Consider the following 25509-nt stretch of genomic DNA (forward strand, 5'->3'; position numbering starts at 1 on the left):
GCAAAGGACCCAACACCTGGGTTATCGCCTGCCGAACCAAAGACCAAAAAACAGCCAGTCTCGGGCACTGCCACCAAATGTGAGCCCAGGATCCCACTTCGCCACACTCCCTCCAGCAGAACGCAGAGTGCATGGGGTACATCTTGTTTAACTTAAGGGGGGTAAGGTGCCATCTAAGTAGAAGCTTCAGCCACATCTCACGGATTTGAATAGACCTAGCGAGCTTTGGGATTTGGGACCACAAGCTAAGCCACTCCTGTTCCCCTACGCCAGCCCCTGTATCAGACTCCCATTTACTCATACAGGACCTGGAATGTAGTGCCTCTTCCCGTTTTATGAGCTTATAAATGGACGAAATCAACGCCCTGTCCCCCGAGTTAGTATCTAAATACTTTCCAAATTGGGTAAGAGGGCGCGAACCCTGGCGTTTTACCGATGGGTGGGAGATCCAGTGCCTGAACTGGAGGTATGAGAATCGCTGTTGCTCTCCCACACCAAAGTCTTTCTTGCATTGCTCGAAGCTTTTCACCTCGCCATCGAGAACCATGGGTCGAAACTCGGCACGGGGGTGACAGCCAGAGTGAATTGCGGGTTTCCATGCAGGGGAGAATACGGAGAAGGAAAGGTAGTGATCTGAGCCCTACGGACTGCCTGATCCCATGCATCCCCAATCGCCGATGTTATAGCGCTACAGTACATTCTGGTAGCCTATCTTGCTGCGGTAACCACAAGACGCCCTCCAGGTCTGCACCCACCACCGCTCTATCCATTGGTCTCCAGAATTTGCCCTTGTCGTTCCAGTACTATTTTTTGCGTGGCTTTTGGGCACCATGATTTGTGATCTAGGGGCACCATCCGGCCCACTATCTCCCATGTATAACAGTCCAGCTTGTTAGGCACTTATAGAGTAAGTAAATACTGTTTCAAAGTGCCCACAGGGCAACAGGGAGGGGGACAAGGGGATGAGAAACAATTAAAATACATAAAAAATACAGTGTGGGGGAACGAACCTACTATGCCTAGTGAGTGTTCAGAATGTGCAAGTGCAGAAGGGAGGGGGAATGGGATAGTCGCTGAGGTGCTCATGGGAAAGTAACAGATAAAGTGCAATGTAAAGTAAGAGCGAGCCTCCAGGGTGGAGGGTGAGCCGAGGCAAATGCTGGGATAGACAGAAGCTGGGGGCGGTTCGGTTTAGGTGGTCAGGGCCCCGAGGATGCATAAGGGCCCTGAACACCAAACAAGCAACTGAGATTAGCAGAGGATAGAGAAGGGAAGGAGGAGGTAAAGAGGAAAGTCTTGAGGAGCTTCTGGAATTTAAGAAAGTCCTGGTCAAGACGAAGAGGGGGTGGGGGTTGTTCCAAAGAAGGGAGCCAGATGAGGAAAGTGATCGACCTCCTGCCCTCCGTTTAGCGAAACGCTTTACACACAAAGAGACGGTGCCAGAGGAGCGCAGAGGTCTAGAGGGGGAATATTTAGTGAGAGAGAGTTGCAGATAGTGTGGTCCCCTGCCCCAGACAGCCTTGTGGATGATACAGAGGGATTTTAAATGAATCCTTGAAGCAACAAGGAGCCAGTGAAGATTTTTTAATGCAGGAGAGATGCAGTCCCTGGCTTGAGACCAAGGAGAAGTCTCACTGCCCTATTCTGGATTAGCTGGAGGGGTCACAGAGAGGAAGAAGGTACATTCAGGCTATTGCAATAGTCAAGTCTAGAGAGAACCAGGGCTCTGGCAATACAGAGGTTCTGGGGGAAGGTGAGAAAAGGTAGAATTCCTTTGAGAAGGAAGAGCTGAAAGTGGGACTTCTTGGCAATGTCCTGAGTGTGAGGGAGGAAGCAGAGAGAGGAGTCAAAGATGACTCCGAGGTTTGTGGCTTCAGAAGAGGGAGCAGGGGGAGAGCCCATAGAAGAAGGCCAGAGTGAGGGGAAGAAGTCAGGAGCAGGGGTCCCAATTGGAAGGATCTCAGTTTTGCTGGCATTGAGGCAGAGATCATTGGAAGTGCACCCCGCCTGGATGGCAGAAAGGCAGTCAGGGTTGATGGAAGGTGCAAGAGGGTCAGCAGTAAGTTTGAAGAAGGGTTGTGTGTTGTCAGAATAACAATGGAAGTTGGGGGAGAAGGAGGAGATGAGGAGTGCCAGCTGAGTAAGGTAGATGTTAAAGAGCCAAGGCGAAAGGATATAGCCATGGGGGACACCACCGATGGAGAAGGAAGTCGGAGAGGAGAAGGTACCCAGGATGACTTGGTAGGAGCGGTCAGTTAGGAAGGAGGTCCGCCAGTCCAGTGCCCGCTCTGAGATACCAAGGGTGTTGTTGAGCCTTTGTATGAGGTTGGAGTGGTTGACCATGTCAAATGCAGAGGAGAGTTCAAGAAGAATGAGGACAGCAGAGGAGTTGGAATCCAGGGATGCGAGCAGTTCTTCATGGGTGTTCAGAAGAGCAGTTTCCGTGCCTCTGGATGATCACAATCCAGATTGATGGTCATGGAGACATCCAACAAGTTCAGTGTCAGTTGGGTTGGGACAGGGCCAACTTCTCCAGCAGTTTTTCCAGGAAGGGGGTGATGGAGACAGGGCGGTAGTTGGCTGGACATGTCGGGTCTGCTGATGTTTTCTTAAGGAGGGGGCTCACAAGGGAGTGCTTGAAGGAGGAAGGAAAGAACCAGTAGCAAAGGAGTGGTCACAGATCAGCGAGCGCAGGGGCAAGGGAGCCAATGTTGTCCTTGATGGTTCTGAACGAGCAAGGGGAAACCTGTTTGGAAGAGACCTTCATGGGGCAGACAATTCTGGTGACTTCTTCCGGTGAGACAAGGGCTGAGGAGATGGAGAAAGAAGGAGGTTGAGCAGCCAACTGAGGCAAGGGGGTGAGGCATGGCTTGGGAGACTAAGTGACAAGGCTGATCAGAATGTCCTGAGTTTTGGTGGTGAAGTGAGTGGTGAGTGCGTTGCAGAGGGCCTGAGAAGGAATAGGGGAGGAGGATACTGCAGAAGGGTTGGCTAGTTCCCTGCAGATTTTACACAGTTCAGCCATGTTGTTGGAAGCACCCGATACCCAAGCCTGAATGTGGGCCCTTTTCTTGGCACAAATAGAGAGTCTATATTGCCTTTGGAACAGGCGGCAGGCCAGTTTGTCAGAGCTTTTAACTTCCTTGGGCTTGGGAAACAGCCTTTTCCAGAATCCCCTGGGCTATTCTCTCTGTATCCTTCACTTGATATGATTCTTTGCTGTTATTTTGCATCAAGATTATGTCACCTCTGCAGTCAGGGTCTATGATGCCTGCCAAGATGTCGAGGCCATGTTGGAGGCAAGTCTAATATAAGTTCCGGGTGGGGAAGTGAGGACTATGTGTGGGTATTAAAACTCGGTCCCCAGGTTGGATCAATTATCCCCTGCTACTGTACATTACATTTTACAATGATGGTTAATCATAATCACGATTTGCACATATATATATATATATATATATATTAATGGGATACATTACTCATCGTAATCCTATTTCTGATGCTTTTATCTGCTTAGATTCACATGCTCTGCATAGGCCGGCATCTAGTGGAAGCTGCAGCGTATTACAGTTGTTGTTTTCGAAACTTGAAAAGGGACATTGACGGGCGTGCCAGTAATACTATCCCTAGTGTGACGTCCACTGTACCCATGGCCCTTCATGCGTTGAGGTCCCTCAGATGGTTTTGTTCTGACATGAGGTTGCATGAAGTGTAGCACAAGTACAGGTGTATCCAAGCAGATCGATAAAAGAAAGCTCATATAACATCCATGCACCTCCTCTCATGGGAGGATGGGTGGGTGCATGTGAATCTAAGCAGATACAAGCATCCGAAATACGATTACAGTGAGTAATGTATGCCTTCTGAGGCTTGTGGAATCTGCTTAGATCACATGCAGTGCATAGATTAGCGAGCAGTGTTAGAAGAAGGTGGTGGGTTGTGAGAAGGACCAGCGGCAAATAGATGTTTTAGAACCGCTTGTCCCACCTGTTTATCTGCTTTGGAATGTGTGTTAATGCAATAGTGCTGAGTGAAAGTGCATACTGAGCTCCATGTAGCTGCTTTGCAAATGCTGTCTAAGGGGACATTTGCGATAAAAGCAAGAGTAGCTCCTGTGCTCCGTGTGGAGTGAGCTCTTGGTGTGAAAGGCAGTGTCTTATTTGATAGTGAATAGCATAATTGTATACATCTGACTAGCCATTGGGAGACAGCATTTTTGGAAATGCGGTCTCCTTCTCTGCCTGGTGCTACGGAGACAAACAGTTGATCTGTTTTCCTAAGCGTCCTGGTCTTGTCTACGTAGTAGAGGACCGCTCCCCTCAAATCTAGTGTGTGGAGTTTAACCTCAGCTGAGTTAGTTGGATTCTGAAAGAAAGCCGGAAGCTCAATTGATTGGTTTACGTGGAATTTAGAAATGAATTTAGGGGAGAACGGAGAAAGAGTACGTAAAACCAATTTATCTTTATGAATAATAAAGAAAGGGTCCTGCACTGACGATGCTTGTAATTCACTAACTCTTCTTATGGAAGTAATAGCCACTAAGAAGGCAGTCTTGTATGTCAGGTGTTTAAGACTTGACTGATGCATAGGCTCGAAGAGGGGTCCCATGAGCTTTGCTAGTACTACATTGAGAACCTTTCCTGGTGGTGGGTTTGAAATTGGAGGGTGTTGTCTCTTTACTCCCTCCATGAATGCCTTAATGACTGGAACTTTCCATCATGATACTTTATTTTGGGAGGTGGTATAAGCTGATAAATCTGCCATGTGGACTTTTATAGAGTTGAATACTAACCCTGAATCTACAAAATGAAGCATATAACTTAGACTGTGTGAAGGAGTACATTCTATGGGGTTTATTTGTTTTGACTGGCACCAAATTAGAAATCTTCTCCACTTGTCGAAATAGTAGTGCCTATTGTTTGGTTTTCGTGCCTCCTTGAGGATATCCATACACCGCTGTGGTAGATTAAGGTGTCTGAACACTGACTTCCGGAGCCATGTTGCCAAATTCATTGAGTGTGGTTGTGGGTGCACCGTTGTTCCCCCGTGTCGGGTTAACAGGTTGGTTAGGTACGGGAGTTTGATGGGATCGCACACCGCCAGCTTGCGCAGGTGTGGATGCCACGGTTGTCTTGCCCACATGGGAGCAACTAGGATGAGCGTCATCCGTTCTCTGTGCATCTTGTTCACTATCCTGCCCATTAAGGGTCTCGGGCGGGCGGGGGAGGGGGGGCCGGGGGGGCGTAAGCACATTTCCCTGACCAGCTCATCCATAGGGCGTTCCACCTGGAGTCTGGCTGGGGGAACCTGGACGCGAAGTCTGGGCATTGGTTGTATTCTCCTGTAGAAAACAAGTCGAGTGTGGGGTAACCTCACTGAGAGAAGAAGTGGTCTACGACGCTCTAGTCTAGTTGCAACTCGTGTTCCTGTGATAGGGGATCTCTGCTCAGCGAGTCTCCTAGAGTGTTGAGTACCCCTTTAACATGTTGTGAGGATAGGGACATCCCCCGTCTCAGTGCCCATTTCCATATTTTCTGCGCCAACTTGGAGAATGTGTGCCCCCCGGTTTGTTGATGTAGAACATTGCAGTTGTGCTATCTGTTAGAACTTGACCCGCTTGGTTCGTTAGTTGGGTTTCAAAGGCTTGCAGTGCCTTTAGTACCGCTAGTAGTTCCAGCATGTTGATATGGTTTTGTGCTGTGATGTGAGTCCACAGACCATGTCCTGTGTGACGAAGGTAATGTGCCCCCCACCCCGACGCGTCTTTTGTGACAATCGCTTGTGCGCCTCGGGATCGTGGAAAGGTTTCCCCTTTAACAGATTTTCTCTTGACCATCAGCATAGGCTTTGTACTAGTGTTCGCGAAACGACCACTAGATCGCCCCACTGACCACTTGCCTGAGAGCCTTGTTTCCCCAACCACTCCTGCATTGGTCGCATGCGCAGACGTGCGTGTGGGACTAGATTTATGCACAATGCCATCATGCCTAGCAAACGCATTGCCTTGCGTACGCTTATCCGGAGACCGGCTTGATACTGGGGTATTTGCCGAAGCATGTTCTGCACTCTTTCCATGGATGGAAAGGCTAAGCCTGTTCTTGTATCTAAAACAGCTCCTAGGAACTGTTTTGATGTGTTTGGTACAAGACTTGACTTTTTCTCGTTTATCGAGAAGCCCAATTGGAATAGAAGATTTATGGTTCTTTGCGTGTTTTGTTTGCAAAGATGGGGAGTTTCTCCTGTGATCAGCCAGTCGTCCAGGTAGGGGTACACTGGGATAGTCTGCCTGAACAGGTGCGCCGTCACCACCGCCAGTACCTTGGTGAATACCCTTGGAGCCAAAGCTACTCCGAAGGGTAGCACCTTGAATTGGTAGTGCTGGTTTGCTACATTGAATCTCAAGAGTTTTCTGTGCGCTGGGAGCATTAAAATATGAAAATAGGCATCTTTCATATCCAATGTTGCCATGTAATCCCCCCATTTTAGCAGGGGAATAACCTCTTGTAGCGTTGTCATGCAGAACTTTTGTGGCTTTACATAAGTGTTCACAGGGCGCAAGTCTAACTCTGGGCGCATGGTACGATCTTTTTTTGGCACAAGGAAGTATGTTGAATAAGTACCCTTGTTTACCTCGTTGGACGGCACAATCTCGATAGCGTCCTTGAGGAGCAGCGTGTTGACTTCTTTATCAAGAGGAGTTGTTCTTCTCTTGATTTATTCCTTTGGCATAGGGGTGGTTTGATGGTGTTTCTAGGAACTCCATGCAATAACCTCTCGCTACTATCGATAACACCCACTTGTCCGTGGTTATACCCTCCCATGCGTGGGTGAAGTTTGAAATTTGTTCCTCTACTGGGGAGGCATGGGAGCGGACATGTAGCGGGCTGTCATTGTTTGGGAGGCATTGCTCCACCTCGGGAAGTGGAGGATCTCCCCCGGCCTTGGGACCTGCGCTGGCCTCTTGGATAACCCTGGGACGCTTGACCCTGGGTGTTGTTCCATGATGAATTTTGGTTTTGTCCGTATCCAGAGCCTCTTTGAGAATTTTGACTGTGAAAGAGGAGAAAATTGTTTCCGCCCCTTTGCCCAGTTTATTTGTAAGTTGGCCAAGGGATTTGAGTTTATCGTACTCCTCTTTGGCTAACTTCAGAGCACCCTCTCCTTTGCCGAGTACAGTTGGTTCCACTGGCATTTTGAGCAACGTTGCCTGCGTCTCAAGTTTAACGCCAGACTGGTGAAGCCAAGCATGGCGCTTGAGAATGGTTCCTTCTGCAATTACACGGCCTGCATTATCTGCAGCGTCAAGGTTGTTCTTTAGCAAGCTGCTGGCAGTGGCTTTGCCTTCTGCAGCCACAAGGGCAAGTTTAGATTTGAGAGGTTCTGGAGCAGATTCGTTAAGGGCCGTGACCTTGTCCCATTTATGACAGTCATAGCTCGCCAACAGTGTGGAATTTTTGGTGATCCTAGCTTGAAATGCTGCTGAAGTTGCAACTTTGCGCCCCATGGTATAAAGCTTCTTGCTCTCCTCGTCTGGGGGAGCTTCAGAAGAGGCCAAAGGTGTACCCACCCTCTTTGGAGTAGTTGTGACTAGTGAATCCAGCTTAAGTTGTCCTCTGATAAATAAGGGATCAGATGGTGGCGGACGGAATAGTTTTTCTATCCGGGGGTTAACTGCCCTTGTCTAATTGGGCGTCTCAGGAGTGTGTTGGATCCTTCTTTGGACTGACTTTAAGATGAGTATGAACTGGGTGGCACCTTTTTTGTCTCCCAGGATATCTTCGACAAAATCCTTGTCCTGCTGAACCTCCCGAGCCTGAATGCAGAAAAGCTCAGCTGCTTTGATTAGTAAGTCATTAAATAATGGCTGATTATCTAGTGGAGAATCAGGCAGAGGTGAGTCTTCTGGAATGGGAGAAGCAATAGTGTAAACCTCTGACTCATCATCATTATTATCTGTAACGCTCACCTGACTCCCACGGAGGCGCTGGCCTGGTTCGCGCTGCTGTGACCTCTTCTAAGGTGATGCGCAGGGTTCGGAAGACGGACTGGACCGGGCCCCCAAATCTGGCTTGTCTGGGCTTGCAGAAGTATCCTTCTGTAGGCGAAAATAGGGGATTAACTGTCTGCGGGGTAATGCAATCAGCCTCCCACTTTCCCCTCTCACCCCCTCGAAACCCTTCTGTGATTCCTCGTAGCGTCTCACCTTAGGGTCTGGAAGGACGAGCTCTCCATCCTGCTTCTGATGCAGGGGTGCGTTGGTATCCAGTTACTTCACTGGATTTTCGGATAGGTGAGAACCAAACTTGCTTGGCTTCCAGGTAAGTTTTTTGATAAGAGGTTCCCCTTGTGTCCGTGCATTAATGTACTAATGCTAGTGTCTTTTTCACCATAGGGGCCGGGGTACGGAATGCCGGGGAACAGGCACCGACCCGAGATGAGAGGTGAAATCCTTGTAGAAATCAGGTAAGTCTTTAATGAGCGTTTTTTGGTAATGTCTTTTCATTCGCTCATTAACGCTGATGTCTTTTTTTTTCCCCCTTAGGGGCCGGGGTCCGGAAATGCCAGGATGCGGCGCGGACCCAAAATGAAGAGGGAATGGATCAACAGGTAAGTCTTAACATGGAGATTTAGCTTTCCTTATTCCCTTCTCTCTCTCACCTTTTGTTCTGGTCTATTTCTCACTAGGCGCTGGGGCGTGACTGCGAATCCAGATGATCGCTGCTGAACATGGAGGCGCCCAGTAAAGGTGAGTGGAATGCGGCGCTGCAGCGATCGACACGATGAGCTTTTAAATAAAAGTCTTCCTTTTCAGGATTGTCGGCGAGATGTCTCCGGGATGCGGATTTAGCAGGTAAGGACTTTTCCTTCTTCTGTTCTCTTCTTCTCTTCCTTTGCAGGTGATCTGATCCAGGATGCTGGCAGGCGTGGCAGAAGTCAGGATGCAGGAGCAGACACAGTGAGCGTCCAGCTGCTAGATGCAGAACAACGCGAAGCACGTGTGGCTGTTTGGGTGGGGGCTAAATAGCCTTGGAAGAAGTTCCAGGTATGTATCCTTCCTCCAATCAGGTATGTATCCTTCCCCGACCACGCCCGGATGGTAAATTAGTCCCACAGGTAAAGTTGTTCCTTTCAGGCCTCAAAGAGGCTGGGATCCTGCAGCATGGTCTGCATCAGGTAAGTGCACCCAAGCACATCCATAATGAGCCTGGCGCCTATGGCGCCAGGACTGATGTCTTTTATGAGCATGGCGCCATAGGCGCCAGGACACTGTCCAAAGGGCCCCTATATGGGGTTGCTGGGTCCTTCCTTGGGGACTGGATGTCCGCTTTCGGGGATGCAGGGCTTGAACCGGCTCCCCGGGAGCGGGCATCATGACATTATCCCCATCATCATCGCCATAGTACTGACATTCCTCCTGATCCCCTTGAGTATCTGTATGGATGTCAAAGCTCAGCAGAAGTGCGAGATCTCTTTGCTGGTGGCTGGGATGAAGAGAGGGGCTGAGGAGTGGAAGACGGGCTAACAGCTTGAGGCTTGACCAGTGGTAGGTGCAACCTGGAAATTCTCTAGACCATGAGGGTTCTTTTCAAAGAAATTTGCAAAGAAAGTCATTCTAGATATCACCCTATCAATGTCCTCTGCGGACCATTGGGCTGAGCTGGGAATGACCCCTGGGTAAGGTATAGCGGGGGCTAGGGGTGTGTGCAGGTCTTTATTATGTAGGGACTCGCATAAGGGACCCTCATACTCCTCTTGTGGGTACAGTCTCCTTTTCTTTAGAAGGGGTAGACTTTTCCTTATGAGGCTTGCCCTTGTACTTCTGGGACTTGTCTCTATGATTAGGACTCTTGGAGGAAGATATTTTGGATTGAGAGACCTTATAAGGCTTTCTGGGACATGTTTTTTTTACCAGATGTGATAACCCTGAACCTTTAGGCTTCTCTGCTGGTTTCACCGAAATGCGTTGAGTTTCGGCATTGGGAAGAACCTCTGCCACGTCTGCCGACGTTTGGTGTTCGGTTGAGGTAGTTTTATGGGCGAGGTCCTTCGTTTTATGGGGCCTGTCGTAAGGCGACCGAGACTTGGAGTGCCCAGAGCACAGGGAATCTACTGCTCTCCCCCTAGACACCGAATCTGGGTGTTTGTTCGGCGGAGCCGACACATCTCCGTGGGGTGTGGGTTTAGTGTGGGAAGAGGGAGTGCTCTTGCCGCTGGGTGTACTCCACACAACAGTGCCGCTGGCCTGTCTTCCAGGGTCGGGGGCTAGCACTTGGGAACGTGGCTGTTCCCCATAGCCATCACCGTCCGAAAAGACGGCGCTGCTGCCGTCACTGGAGGCTCCCTCCACGTCCATGGCGGCCTCGGCCTGCATGGTGTGATGGGCCCAGTCTTTCGTTCTGCGATCTTTAAGGGTCTTGGGTGGAAAGAGCTTACAAGCTCGACAGTGCCCTTTGTCGTGGTCGCGGTTTAGGCACAGGTTACATACTCTGAGTTTATTGATCCACAGAAACTTTTTATTACAAGTTGGGCAGCATTTAAAGGGTGTCCTATCCATGTTGGGGAAGGCAGCCGGGCAGGAAAGGGTGGGAAAATACGTTGTTTAATGACCGCCCCCCACTCACCCTACTGTATGGGCCTAGGCCCCTTGGGCCTTCCAAGGCCGAAAAGGTCAGTCGGTAGCTGACTTCGTCCCACAGCGTTATCTTGTCCTTTGTCTTGATTCTTCACCGCGTCGATGATTGATGTCGGTAGAAAAGGACAAAATTGAACTCTGCGAGTCGAGGGACCTCGACGCGTGAAGGACCATGGGTACAGTGGACGTCACACTAGGGATAGTATTACTGGCACGCCCTGTAGACGTCCCTTTTCGAGTTTCGAAAACAACAACTGTAATATTCTGCAGCTTCCACTAGATGACGGCCTATGCATAGCATGTCATCTAAGCAGATTCCACAAGCCTCAGAAATATATTGATATATATATATATATATATATGTATATGGGATACATTACTCACTGTAATCGTATTTCTGATGCTTTTATCTGCTTAGATTCACATGCTGTGCATAGGCAGACATCTAGTAGAAGCTGCAGAGTATTACATTTGTTGTTTTCAAAACTCGAAAAGGGACGTCGACAGGGCGTGCCAGTAATACTATGCCTAGTGTGACGTCCACTGCACCCATGATCACTCACGCATCGAGGTCCCTCAGATTGTTATTTTTCTGACATGAGATAGCATGAGGTGTAGCACGAGTACAGTTGTATCCAAGCAAATATGTATCAGACAATCTCATAAGAATCCATGCGCCTTCTCTCCGAGGGGAGGAAGGGTGGGTTGCATGTGAATCTAAGCAGATACAAGCATCAGAAATATGACTATGGCGAGTAATGTATCCCTTCTGAGGCTTGTGGAATCTGCTTAGACAACATGCTGTGCATAGATTAGCGAGCAGTCGAAGAAGGAGGTGGGATGTGAGAAGGTTCATGAGCGAATAAATGTCTTAGAACCGCTTGTCCCACTTGTGTAACTGTCTTGGAATGGGTGTCAATGCAGTAGTGCTGAGTGAAAGTATGTATTGAGCTCCATGTGGCTGCTTTGCAAATACTGTCTAAGGGGACATTTGCAATGAAAGCCAGAGTAGCTCCAGTACCTCTTGTGGAATGGGCCCTTGGCGTAAAAGGCAGTGTTTTATCTGATAGGGAATAGCACAGTTGGATACATCTGACTATCCACCTAGAGGTGGCATTCTTAAAGATGCGGTCACCTTCTATGCCTGGTGCTATGGAGACAATCAATTGATCTGTTTTTCTTAGCGGTCTGGTCTACGTAGTAGAGGACCGCTCTCCTCACATCTAGTGTGTGGAGTTTTACTTCAGCAGTGCTTTTGGGTTCCTGGAAGAAAGCCGGTAGCTCAATAGACTGGTTTACATGAAATTTGGAGATGAATTTAGCTGAGAACCTAGGGTGAGTACGTAAAACCAGCTTGTCCTTATGTATAGGAAAGAAAGGATCCTGCATTGACAATGCTTGGATTTCACTAACCCTTCTTATGGAAGTGATAGCTACTAAGAAGGCAGTTTTATAAGTCAGGTGTTTGAGACTAGACTTGTGCATAGGCTAAAATGGGGGTCCCATGAGCTTAGCGAGTACCACATTGAGGTCCCAACCTTGCGGTGGGTTAGAAATTGGAGGTGGAGTCTCTTTACCCCTTCCATTAAGACTTTGATGACCGGTACATTCCACCATGAGACCATATTATGGGAAGTGGTGTAGGCTGACAAGGCCGCTAGGTGGACTTTTAGGAGTTGAACACTAACCCTGGATCTAGCAAGTGGAGCATATAGGTTACAATGTTAGATGGAGTACAATCTATGGGGTTGATCTGCTTAGTCTGGCACCAAATTACAAATCTTCTCCATTTGTCAAAATAACAGTGCCTAGTGTTTGGTTTTCTGGATTCTTTCCCGATATCCATGCATCTTTGCGGTAGATTGAGGTGCCCGAAATCTATGACTTCAGGAGCCATGCTGCCAAGTTCATTGAGTGTGGTTGTGGGGGCACTGTTAGTCCTTCGTGCTTGGTGAGTAGGTTGTACTGGCACGGGAGCTTGATGGGATTGCACTTCGCCAGTTTACGCAGATGTGTATACCACGGTTGTCTTGCCCATATAAGAGCAACTAGGATAAGTGTCATCGGTTCCTTGTGTAACTTGTTCACCACTTTCCTCATGAGAGGAGTTGGGGGAAAAGCGCAAGCAAATTTCCCTGACCAGCTCATCCATAGGGCGTTCCCCAGGAGCCTGGCTGGGGGAACCTGGACGCAAAGTCTGGGCATTGACAATTTTCGCTTGTGGAGAATAAGTCTATAGTTGGGAAACCCCATTGAGAGAAGAGGTGTTCTATGACTTCTTCGTGTAGACGCCACTCGTGTTCCTCTAGTAGGGGATCTCTGCTCAATGAGTCTGCAAGAGCGTTGAGTTCCCCTGGAACATGTTGTGATGACAGGAACATCTTCCGTTTGAGTGCCCATTTTCAGATTTTTTGTGCAAGTCTGGATAGATTCGGAGAACGTGTAACCCCCCGTTTGTTGATATAAAACATCACTGTAGTGCTGTTAGGATCTGCACAGACAGGTTTGTTAATTGGGGTTTGCATGCCTGAAGGGCTTTGAAAACTGCCAGAAGCTCCAGCACATTAATGTGGTTTTGAGCAGCAGAGTGAGACCACAGACCCTGAGCTGTGTGGTGAAGGTAGTAAGCCTCCCACCCTGCCAGTGAGGTGTCCGTTGTGACCACTGCCTGTACCACTGGGTCGCAGAAAGGTTTCCCTTTCGTTAGGTTTTCTCTCGTCCACCAGTGAAGATTTTGTACAAGCGTTGGCGAAACGACCACTAGATCGTCCCACTGACCGCTTGCCTGAGACCACTGTTGGCCAACCACTCCTGTATGGGACGCATGCGCAGGCGCGCGTGAGGAACCAGGTAAATGCAAGATGCCACCATGCCTATTAAACGCATTGCTTTGCACACCCTTATCTGGCGGCCGGCCTGATAATGCTGTATTTGCAGTAACACATTTTTTACCCTTTCCTCTGAAGCAAAGACCAATCCTTCCTCTGTGTTTAATACAGCTCCTAGGAACTGCTTTGAAGTGCTTGGCACTAGACTTGATTTTTTCTCGTTGATGGAGAAGCCCAATTGAAAGAGGAGGTCGATTGTTGTCTGGATGTTTTGTCTGCAAATCAGAGGTGATTCCCCTGTTATGAGCCAGTCGTCCAGGTAAGGGTACACTGGGATTGCTCCCCTATGCAGGTGCGCTGCCACTACCGCCAGTACCTTTGTGAATACCCTTGGAGCCAAGGCTATTCCAAAGGGCAGCACTTTGAATTGGTAGTGCTTGTTCGCCATCTTGAAAACGCAAGAATCTTCTGTGCGCTGGAAACATTGAAATATGAAAATAGGCATCTTTCATATCCAGTATTGCCATGTAATCCCCCTTTTTAAGTAGCGTGATTACCTCTTGTAGCGTAGTCACGCCGAACTTTTGTGGCTTGACATACCTGTTTGCAGGGCGTAAATCTAAAACAGGGCGCATTGTTAGATTTTTCTTTGGCACAAGGAAGTAAGTTGAATAAATACCTCTGTTTACCTGGTTGACTGGGACCACTTTTATGGCGTCCTTTCATAGAAGTGTAGTTATCTCTTCTAGAAGGATCCGCTGATGTTCTTCTGAGTGGATTTTCTGTCGTGGGGGGTGGTTGTGAGGACGTTGAAGTAGTTCTATACAGTAGCCCCCTGCTACCGTGGACAGCACCCATCTGTCCGAGGCAATACCCTCACATGCGTGGGTAAAGTTGGAAATGCGTCGTCCTGGTGGAGATGCATGGGAGGGAACCTGGAGCGTAATGTCACTTGCTCTGAGGTGGGGTGTCACCTGGAGCAGGGCCTCTGCCCAGACCACGACCTCTACGTTTTGCTCTGCGATAGCCTTGGAAGGCTTGCCCTTGATTATTCCCCCAAGAGGAGTATTGGCCTTGATTGTAGCCGGATCCTCTTTGTGAATTTTGGCCCAGGAAACGGCAAAAATTACTGTTACCTCTCTGACCAGTAGGCTTGTTTGTGAGCTGACCTAAAGATTTTAGAGTGTCATACTCGTACTTTGCTGTTTTAAGTGCGTCTTCCACTGCCTTACCGAAGAGCATGTTAGGTTCCACTAGCATGTTAATTAGAGTGGCTTGGGTTTCTGGCCTAAAGCCTTACTGGTGAAGCAATGCATGCCTCTTTATAAGAGTCCCCTCTGCAATGACCCTTCCGGCATGGTCCGCTGCATCGAGATTTGATTTAAGGAGACAGGTAGATACGGCCCTTCCATCTGCTGCCACCTGAGCTAGTTGTGACTCGTGTGGCTCCGGGGCAGATGAAAGTAACGCAGAAATCTCTTCCCACTTATGGCAATTATAAGTAGCCAACAGGGTTGCATTGTTGGCTATCCTGCTTTGATAGGCCGCAGAGGAGGTGACCTTTCTGCCCATGGCATAAATCCTTTTGCTTTCCTTATCCGGTGGAGCCTCGGAGGAAGCAAGGGGTGTGCCTGATCTCTTTCTAGTTGTGGTGACAACTAAGGAGTCTGGTCTTAGTTGGCCTCTAATATATAAAGGGTCTGAGGGTGCAGTCCTGAATAATTTTTCCACACGTGAGTTAACGGCCCGTGTGAGATTGGGTGCTTCTAAGGATGGCTGTATCCTGCGCTGCACTGATTTCAGTAGCAGGATAAATTGGCCCACTGTCTTTTTGTCCCCCAGTATTTGTTCTGCGAAATCTCTATCCTCCTGTACCTCCTGTGTGTCAATTTGGAAGTGTTCCGCCGCCTTGGCTAATACTTTATTGAGGAGGGGTTGATTATCGACAGGGGAATCGACAATTGGAGTGTCTTGATTAAGAGGGAAATCTATGGCGTACATGTTACCCTTTTGGTCTGCCTCTGGGTCTTCGTCATCCCCATAATAAGGTTCATCTGTCTCCTTCATTAAGTTGAGGGTCAGACGCCTCCACAAAGGAGAGATCTTCTTGGTCTAATTCAGGGTCACATAGATCTATAACTGTGCTTTGTAAGGGGACATTAGATCGAGACCTCTTAGAAGTGGGTTGAGTGGGTAAGGCAGAGGCGTAGAAACTCAAAGTAATCTGGGTTTTTCTCGTAGAAATTGTCCATGAAGGTCATTCTTCGCATTACCCTATCAATATCTTGGGAAGACCATTCCTTTGAACTTGGGATCACAATAGATAGTCCTCATTAGTGAGAGGTATAATTTTAAGCCTAGAGTCTTTAGGTTTTTCTATTTTTCTATTTTGTCTTGGATAAAATAGACTTTCGCTTCTGTGGTGTCTTCTCCCTAGGAGGGCTCTTGTCCCTATGAGGGGTTTTAGAGGACTTTTTGTTTTGTGAGGTTTTTCCCCACTCTGGGGCCCAGAGGGGTGTTTTACAGACTTCTTGGGGTCTGCCGCTTTATCCGACATCTAACGTCGAATTTCGGGTGTGGGAGCCGAGGCTCTGTCCGCGGACGATCGACCTTCGGAAGGAGTTTTTCAAGCGACACCCTTGCCGTCCTTCGACAGTTGAACCCTGTCGTGTGGCGATCTTGATCAAGATTGCCAGAGGACTGGAACTCCGTGGACCTTTCTCGGGGTGTCGAACGTTGTTGAGTGTTCGGCTCCTTTGTTGAATCTCGACTGGGAATTATGTGCTTGGTGGTGTGTGCTTTTGTAGTGCTGCCGCCGCTGGGTGTAGTCCCCACAACATGGCCGCCGGCCTGTCCTACGGGGTCAACGCTTCAGTAGCTGAAGCTACTCTGTTGCCCTTGCCTTCCGAAAGTACGGCGTCGCTGCCATCGCTAAAGGTTCCCTCTACCTCCATGGCCTCGAGTTGCCTGGGTGCAGTTTCCCCAGAGTTTCGTGGAACAGTCCTTTAACGTCTTTGGCTTGAAGAGCCTACACACTCGACAAGACGTTTCGACGTGGTCTCTTGGAAGACACAAATTACAAACTAAATGTTTGTCCACCCACGGGAATTTTCGGTTACACTTGGGGCAAAATTTAAATGGTGTATTTTCTATAATTAAGGGTTATGGATATGGCAGCTGTGCGAACAAAGTGTAGGAAAGGGAGAATATGCATTCTAAAATGGCCTGCCCCCCTCTCCCTACTGTTTGGGCCGAGGCCCAGGGCGGCCTTCCAAGGCCGAACAGTCTGTTGCGGTGGTCTCCGACAGGCAGTTTTCTTTCTTCACCGGTGTGATGTTTTGGCGGTCGATGAAAGGATAGAAAGAAATACTATCGTAATTGTGAAAAGTTAATGGCTTATCGCCGAAAGGAACACTGCTATACACGTCCGTCTAGCATTGCAGATAAAACAGTTTGAGGGACCTCAACGCATGAGGGATCATGGGTACAGTGGACGTCACACTAGGGATAGTATTACCGGCACGCCCTGTCGACGTCCCTTTTCGAGTTTTGAAAACAACTGTAATACTCCGCAGCTTCCACTAGATGTCGGCCTATGCACAGCATGTGATCTAAGTAGATTCCACAAGCCTCAGAAATATATATATATATATATATATATATATATATATATATATATATATATATATATATATATATATATATATATATATATATATATATATATATGCATATGTATGTTGTATGCTATTGACAAGTGAAGGGGGCTGGATTATTATATAAAGAGAGCTTAGACCAGCTGGAGGTAGGTTCCACCATTTCTTTTCTATATTATGTACAACAGGACTATATTTAAATGTCTTTCATGACATTTGAGGAAAGGTCTGTGTGTGGGAATTAAGATGGTAAAACATGGTAAAATGTTGCTCTCATCATGTCCAGAGTAGACTATGCCAATATTTGCCAGAGCGATTACTTAAGAAACTTCAGCGCATCCAAAACGCTGTGGCCAGACTCCTGCTCAAACTACCACGAAAGGAACACATTACCCCAGCGCTGAAAATGCTACACTGGCTACCAATAAAACAGCAAATAAAGTTCAAAACAATGTGCGTAACACACAGAGCAACCCACAATCAAGGAGCAGAGTTTCTAAATAAGAAAATTACCATCTACCACCCGATAAAACCCACTCAGATCAAGCAACGACATTCGTCTGGAATCAAAACCATGCAACAAAGAAAATTCGGAGGATCATCTTTTTCTCACCAGCAGCAATAACCTAGGATAACCTACCAAAAACATTCAGAATTCAGGAAATTACTCAAAACCTGGCTATTTGCTTCAAAAACAGAAGGAAACAACTCCCAACGAGGAACCCACGACTTCACTTAATCCTCTCGATCCAGAGGGCAGGAGGAGGACACCCTTTCAACCCATGTCCACATACCGCAAACACTTAGGGGAAACCTAGATGGGTAAGAACCCCCAACACTGATGGGCAGGGAAGGACCAAAATCCTCCGATCTAAACCGTGAAAACCCTGAACAGGAAAACGCCTGCACTAGCCAGATACACAAACCACTAGAGTAATACAAAGGATCCCATAGCATCCAATTTAGCCCTCCCTAACCGGAGGTCGGGGGGAGGATGCCCCGACAACCCTGGTCCTCATTGCGGCTATCTCAGAGAGGAACTTAGATAAGTAAAGACCCCACACATGACGAGCAGGGAAAGACCAGAATAACCCAAGCTAAATCCTGCTATCCCTAAACGAGGGAACTCACCAGCACCAGCCAGGTACACATTCCACTGGAGTAATACAAAGGAAACTGCAATTCTGCAACATGCCTGCTAACTAGATGAACAATTTACAAATGCCAGACACACACAGGATAACCATACAAGCTAAACGTAGAAACGCAAAGAAAAACGTTAGAAAAGCCTAACCAAACTCTAAAACCTCAACTTTGCGCATACACTCCTCATACTGAAACTCACACAACCACCTCTGCACAGCAATCCACACATACTTCACCACATTGCAACAGCAGCAAAACACCACATGGGAATTCGCACCAACCGGAAAATGCACTTAAGCCCGGCAAACAGTGCAAACCGAACCGAAGCGGCTAACAGGATATCACTACTCTCACTATCCTATTCCTGCTACAACCTACTACCCCCCCTTCCTTTTCAGATCCGCAGAGCGCCTGAAGACCACTTCCGGTGGTGACGGTGCACAGTATAAATACCTTTAAGATTAACATAATGGTGCACCTGTAATTAGATTTAGGTCTTTTTTATATAAGTAGTAAAATGTCAGTGGCCAGGGGGGGCTTTATAGGGACCTTCATGATCTGTGTGAATAGAGAATGTTATACTGTAGTGATCAGACCATACAACTGGCATGGTGTCCTTATAGGATATAGTGTTACCTTTAAACAGTACTAGGTAAAAATAATAACCACATTTATGAGAAGCAGAAGACATAAGCAAAAGAAGATCATGGGACTGGGGAAATTCATTGAGTTTGATGCAGTCTGGCTCATCAGGAGTGACACGCCAATTATCTCCAAGAAATGCTAAACTGGAGTAGTGAAGGCCTTCTGTGCCAGGATAAAGCTCAAAATTGTCCAAAAAGATGTCAGTGGGGCAGGGAGGCCAGTAGCTAAGAAAATGTCAGCGATAGAAATAGATTGCTGGAGTATATTTGAGAGGTCTCATCCTAGTTCAAGGAGTGTAGATTAGACAATACCAAGTTAGACTTGCCAATGTTATCGACCCCCCTTTCTGGGATTCACGGTTAGACCATTTAATTTGGTAGTTATCAGGTAACAGAAGATGAGCTACGGAACTGGTAGTAAACCAGGCTTCAGTGATAAAAAGCATCATTTATTGGTCTCAATACGATCATTAAGTGCGGCTGCATTCTTTACAGCTGATCTGGCACTGACTAAGGCAGCATGCAAAAAAGAGCTACGATTAAGTTAAGGTCTTGGTGTTTATGGACTTCATGGTTTCTCTACTTTTATAAATGCAGTGGAGTCTAATTGTGGGCACATAGGGTAAAAAAGAACTGTGTCCATAATTTAAATCCAGAAGCATGTTTTAATCCCCAGGTTTGGCAACAGATGGTGAGGCTAAAGTAAGAAGACCAAGGGGTTTTGAAAGGATAAATAAAAATGGCATACCAGGTACCTGATTCAAATTAAAAAAAATGCAGCAGCAAGGGTCATGGTGCTGTGTCAGCCGCCAAAATGCCTGAACAGGCACAAACAGGCTTTGTGTCAGTGTTTTATGCCTGTGGCATAGCAAAATGAGAAAACTGGAGCGCGACGGCCTCAGAACCCTCTCATGCAGCTTTGCAGTGATGATTCAAAGTAGAAATATTTTAAAGGTTTACAAAATGGAGTAAAAGGGTCTAAACTTAGAGTGCAACAATTACAATGACTAAAATCAATAAAAAATCCAATTTGTTAGCAATTCAATTTAAAAGATATAATTGAAGCATATGACAATTATTTGGACTACAAAGTGTGCTCAACGCACCTCGTTTCTGCTTTGTCCTCTGTTTGGTCAGAAACATCTGCCCATATCATGAATTGGTTTTAGGGATTTATGCGCTTAGGGCATCTTAAGTGCCTACTTCATAACCTATCAGCATGCCTATGGTTCCTCTAAGGAACTGGTAATGGGGATTCAGGTAAGCTTCGTCCATATTTACAAACCAGGAAGAATGGTGTGGCCTTGAGGCATCTTACTCAAGTCTGAAAGCCATTAGCGTTACTTGATTATAAACTGATGAGTGAATCAGTTTAAACTTAATTACGTTTGCTACTGCCAAACCAAAGAATGAAAAAGACTATTACTGGAAGCCTGGTGGGTCAGTACATTAAAACATTTGTACTGTATTTCGTTCTCCATGTTCCAGGATTACAAACGTCCACGGTGTAGAATACAGATACAAAATGCAGTACTGAAAACAAATACAGGAGTTCACCATAGCTCAAATGAGACAGTTTGTGATTTATATGGTTCATTTGGCTCTGAGGAAAAGACTGAAAGGCCATGATTTTAGAAAAAACATGTTTACATTGTAAAAGATCACTGATGGAAAAACTATTCGTAAGTTGGATTTCAGAAAACGCTCATCAAGACTGCCTGCCCCAGTAGGACACTTTAAGAAGAAAATAAATGGCTGTAGTTAGAGCTGTGTACGCAAAGCCATGTTAAGTGACATTAGTCAAAGCTAATTTGGAAACCAATTTATCTTAAAGGACTTTGCAGATGGGCTACTCTGGCTAAAGTATGGTCACAGAGTGTCGCTCCTATGAATAGGATAAAATACTCCTGCTATCGTTCCCAGATGAAATCATCTAGGTACAAAAAAATATTACCTAGTGTGTTTTCACATACTTCAATTTTTATTTTTATTGGTGCTGCTGCTGTTGGCCTCCAATAGTACAAAGTCCATCTTGTCATGGACATAGTTCAATAAGGGGCATTGTATTCATTGAAAACCAATAAAAAATATATCTGAATTTAATCCAATATAATCATTGCTCTTAAGTGTCTGGTCCAAAGAAACATTCTCACCTGCATGGCTATCTTCAGACTTCAAGATGAATTTGCCACAGTTTTCCAGATTATCCTACCAAAATAAAAGAGCAAGCCTCAAGTCATTCAACAAAACAGCAGATTTATACATTACAATGATTTTTAAGTTTCTAGGCAACAATAATTATATTCAAATCTGCTTAGAAATAATGTTGAAACAGGAGTGGGATAGGTGCTATATGCTCAAGTATGTAAATTGATTTACAACAATGCCACAATACAATCATTTCCAAAATGGGAGTGTGTAAAGCCTTGTTAGAGTACCCGAGGCTCACCAATACTTTTGTGGACCGTGATTGTGGTTCAACTATCAGAGGTGAACGTGGTTGCAAAAACCAACAAGTAAAATAAGTTCAGACATAAAGAACATAAGATACAAACAGGTGCATTTCTAAAGAATACAATACTTACCTCTCGGTAATGTTCTTTATGATGGACGTGCCTCCCACAGATTCCTCATCTTTGATATGCATGTCCCAGCGCAGCTACTCTTCAGAAACCTTTCCACCGGCAGGTGTGCAGCACAGCTTTACCAGACACCTCTACACAACGGACAGGACGTTGGGGCTAGTGTATAAAAAGGCGCTGTGCCCTTAGTTCTAGCCTTTTTCTCTAGCACTTTGATGCCGAGTGACCGCAGAACCATGGTGTACTACTTATCTGCTAAGAGGGGCAGGTATGGAAGGTGATGAGGAATCCATGGGAGGAACGTTCATCAGAAAGAACATTACAGAGCAGTACATTTCCTCTTCTAATGGATTTCTCCTTCCCACAGATTGCTCATCTTTGATAGACGCACAAAGCAGTACACAGAGCTGGAGAAGGGAGGATCGTAAGTATACCAACTAAACCAGAAATCTCAAGGACAGCTCTCCCAAAACGAGTGTCCGGACTAGACAAATTCCAAGCAGTCATTTTTAGCAAACATGTGCAGTGAAACCCACGTGGCTTCTTGGAAAATATCCAGAAAAGGGATGCTACGTTGCAGAGCTGAAGTTACGGACAATGCTCTGGCGGAGTGAGCCCCGCGACCCGCAGGGACCTCTTTCCAGCCAGATCAAAGCATTCAGAGATGCACAGAACGATCCACCTCAACCGGGTCTGTTTGGTCACAGCCCTGCCAGCACAGGCACCAGCATAACGAATGAAAAGCTTCTGGCCTCTCTTGTCTGAGAGACGTAGTGGCTGACGGCCCTGCATCGGGTCCAGCCGTTGGAAATGCTCCTCTGCTTTTGAAGGAAGAGGCAGAGGAAAGAAAAGACAGGAAGATGGATCTTTTGAGAGACATGGAAATCTGAAACCACCGTCGGGAGGAAGGATGGCCTAACTCTCAATGTCTCCTCTCCCGAGAGAATACCAAGTATGGAGTTGTAAAAGATAATGCCTGGAACTCACTAACCCATCTAACGAAAGTGACTGCCATCAGAAAAATCACCTTAAGGGTGAGAAATCTCAATCAACAGTAATGAAGAGGATCAAACAGAGCGTCCTTTAGCAATGTTAAAACTAAATTGAAATCCTGCAGCGGGACAACCAACTGGCATGGGGGAAAACCTTTTACAAAAACCGCACAGGAATTTTATGACAGTGGGTATCATGAAAAATTAGCCCCGCTCAGGGTTTTCCTTAAAAACAAATGGCTGCAAAATACCCCTTCAAAGTGTCAATATGCAGGCCTGCCCAGGTCCAAGATAGCAGAAAATCCAATACAGAGGATGTGGATCAAGAAAAAAGGGTCCAGATACCTCTACCAGCACCAAGTCGAAAACATACTTCACCTGCAAGCATAGACTGATTTGGTGGTAGGGCTTCTAGCAGAGAGGTGCACGTCTAGAACGTCCTCTGACAAATCCCATTCCTTATGCATCAACCTTTCAGCAGCTAGGCATAAAGGTTCAGGCTCTGGAGATTCAGGTGCAGGATCGGTCCCTCTGAGCAGGAGAGGAGGTCTGTACCTTGAGGCAGGCCTCAATCTCCACTCCTACTTCCACCCCACTCTCTCCATCTACCACTTACATTACCAAGTCAGGTTTCCCTCCTCCAAATTCCTTGCCTATTTCTCCGACCTACACCACACGCTCTCCTCCAATGCAAAATTCAACATTCCATCCACTGATAAAGACTTCACTAACTTTAACGCTGCCCTTAACGTGGCCTTCTACTCTCACTTCCCTCTTACTACATTCACTCCTAAACCCTCCTCAACACAGCCTTGGATTACACCTACCATCTTCACCCTGAAAACAACAATGAGGAAAAACCTTCACACTTGGCAATGTTCTAGGCACTCCTCGGATCTACAAACCAAACTGACTGCTCTTCAAAACTACTCTTCTGCTCTTGACTCTGCCAAACGGGACTCCTATCTCTCTCTCATTTCATCTTCCTCCTCTCAACCTAAGAGCCTCCAAAAACCTCTCAACTCGATTTTCTCACCTCCTAAACCCTCCATCTCCTCTATTCTTTCTGCTAACAATAAAGATTTTCCATAATAGCTTACTAGAAAGTCTTAATTCTATTAAAGACACAGAGGCGAGCATTATGCTTCTCTTTCTTTATTTAAATATTTAAAGAAAGCTCAGCAGCAAGATATTTTCTCAGTGTACAGAAAAATATAACAATACATTTAACAATGAAACATATGTCCTATAAGTCCTGAAATAACATGAAACTTCATTTCCCAGGGGCCTGTGGAAAAAGTTCAATATGAGGTCACCAACATGTGACCAGTATCCTCCAATGAGCGATCAAGTCCCCAAATAAACAGTCTTGAATATGATGCACTTCCTCTTTCGAAGCTGCGAACTGGACTGATAGAAGATTTGGCACTGAAGTCAACTCGTAGAAGCAGGGAAAAAAGTGCCATGAATCAGGCGGATTTGTCGGTAGCCGCTGTCAAGAGAGAGAGAGATAATTGCAGTTAGTTAATGCATATTACAACACTAGTTGCCTTAAAGGGGTGGGAGAGAAATACATTGTGTTATTTTGAAAAACCGCCATGCATTCAAAATCATTTAACAATTAGCAATGCACATATAATCATTGAACATGATCCATTCCAATTTCTCGCCGGTTGGGATAATGCTCGCCTCCGTGTCTTTAATAGAATTAAGACTTTCTAGTAAGCTATTACTGAAAATATTTATTCTGTGTCAAGACCGGAAGCTCACATTATGCTCGTTTAAAGCTTACTTACCACAATAGATGCCGGCTGTTCTACCGGTTTCAGGTAGAATTGTTTGAATACAGATTCACTTGCCCAGTCTGCCATTTTCATGATATCTTCCAGTCTGATCCCGACTTGAAAAGCCTTAGCAGCCATGGCTCCTCTCACGGGGTGGGCTCCGAAGTGCAAGGCATCTATTCCTGCCTGGGTTTAAGTCCACCGCACCCAGCGTGCTAGAGTCGGAGCGGAACTGCTTCATGAGGTTTACGTAAGGCTATCAACAGTTGCCCATCAGGAGAGGTTCTAAGGGGAGCCGTAACCTCTTTGCAAGCCTTGAGGCATCTGACTAAGCAGAGCTTGGGCTGGTCCCTAAAGGCAGGCTAAGAAATCACTCTTGAGTTGCACTTCATCCTTCTATGTATGTGGAACACTATGCCGTCGGGGGAGAAGGTTCTGCCCGCCAGATCGAGGGCTCTGACATCAGAAACTCTGCTGCAGGAAACGAGACAGAGCAGTGTAGTGAGTTTGCCGGATAGGGCAGTGCGGGATAACTCCTCATTATCTGGCCAAGATAGAAAAAGGTTCAGCACTGTCCCAAAGTTTACCGTAATGAGACGGAGGCGGAACTGCAAGTCTGACGCGCTTGAGTAGCCTGCAGACTAGGTGGTGCTCACCTGCTGGAATCCCTTCTATGGGGTTGTGGCCTGCTGAAATAGAGCGATATGCGTTAACTGTTCTGTAGGCCAGACCCCTTTCCACTAAGGATGCCAGGAAATTCAGAATTTCCTCTACAGATGCCGGAACTGGATGTAAGCCTTTGTCTTGACACCAGCTCCTCAAGGCGTTCCATGAATTAGAGTATCTTTTGAGGGTGGCCGAGGCCCAACTCTCTTTGATGAGGCTGACTGCCATGTGAGATATGCCTGGAACTCTCCACCTTGACCTGAAATCCTCCAGGCTGCTAGGACCAGGTATCCTTGGAGGAGAAGGGGGTGACGCTGCCCCGCAGGATTCAGCGGGAGATCTGGAAATTGGGGTAGAAGGATTGGAAAATCCAAAGAAAGTTCCAGAAGAACTGGATACCAGGTCTGAGAGGTCCAGACCGGGGCTATAAGAACCAATTCTGTTCGTTCCTGACGGGCCTTCGCCAGGGTCCTCGCGATCATGTTGAAGGGGGGAAAGGCATAGTGTACATCTTTGGTCCAATGCTGGAGGAAAGCGTCTGTTGCAGTCGCTGCTGGATCTGGATTCCAGCTGAAAAA

At 46.8% G+C, this 25509-nt stretch overlaps 1 protein-coding gene across 4 annotated transcripts in view; it reads right to left on the bottom strand.

Moving 5' to 3' along the window:
• The window catches only part of CHD6 (chromodomain helicase DNA binding protein 6), a 2307824-nt gene that overhangs the window by 744038 nt on the left and 1538277 nt on the right, over positions 1–25509 (bottom strand). For all 4 annotated transcript variants that reach the window (XM_069652122.1, XM_069652123.1, XM_069652121.1 and 1 more), the window contains exon 27: positions 21061–21115. In XM_069652122.1, the coding sequence (XP_069508223.1) occupies positions 21061–21115 (55 nt within the window). The remainder of the gene's footprint in view (positions 1–21060; positions 21116–25509) is intronic.

The sequence above is a fragment of the Ambystoma mexicanum genome, chromosome 3p (genome assembly GCF_040938575.1).
Source record: "Ambystoma mexicanum isolate Mex_15411 chromosome 3p, UKY_AmexF1_1, whole genome shotgun sequence".
Classification (NCBI taxonomy): domain Eukaryota; kingdom Metazoa; phylum Chordata; class Amphibia; order Caudata; family Ambystomatidae; genus Ambystoma; species Ambystoma mexicanum.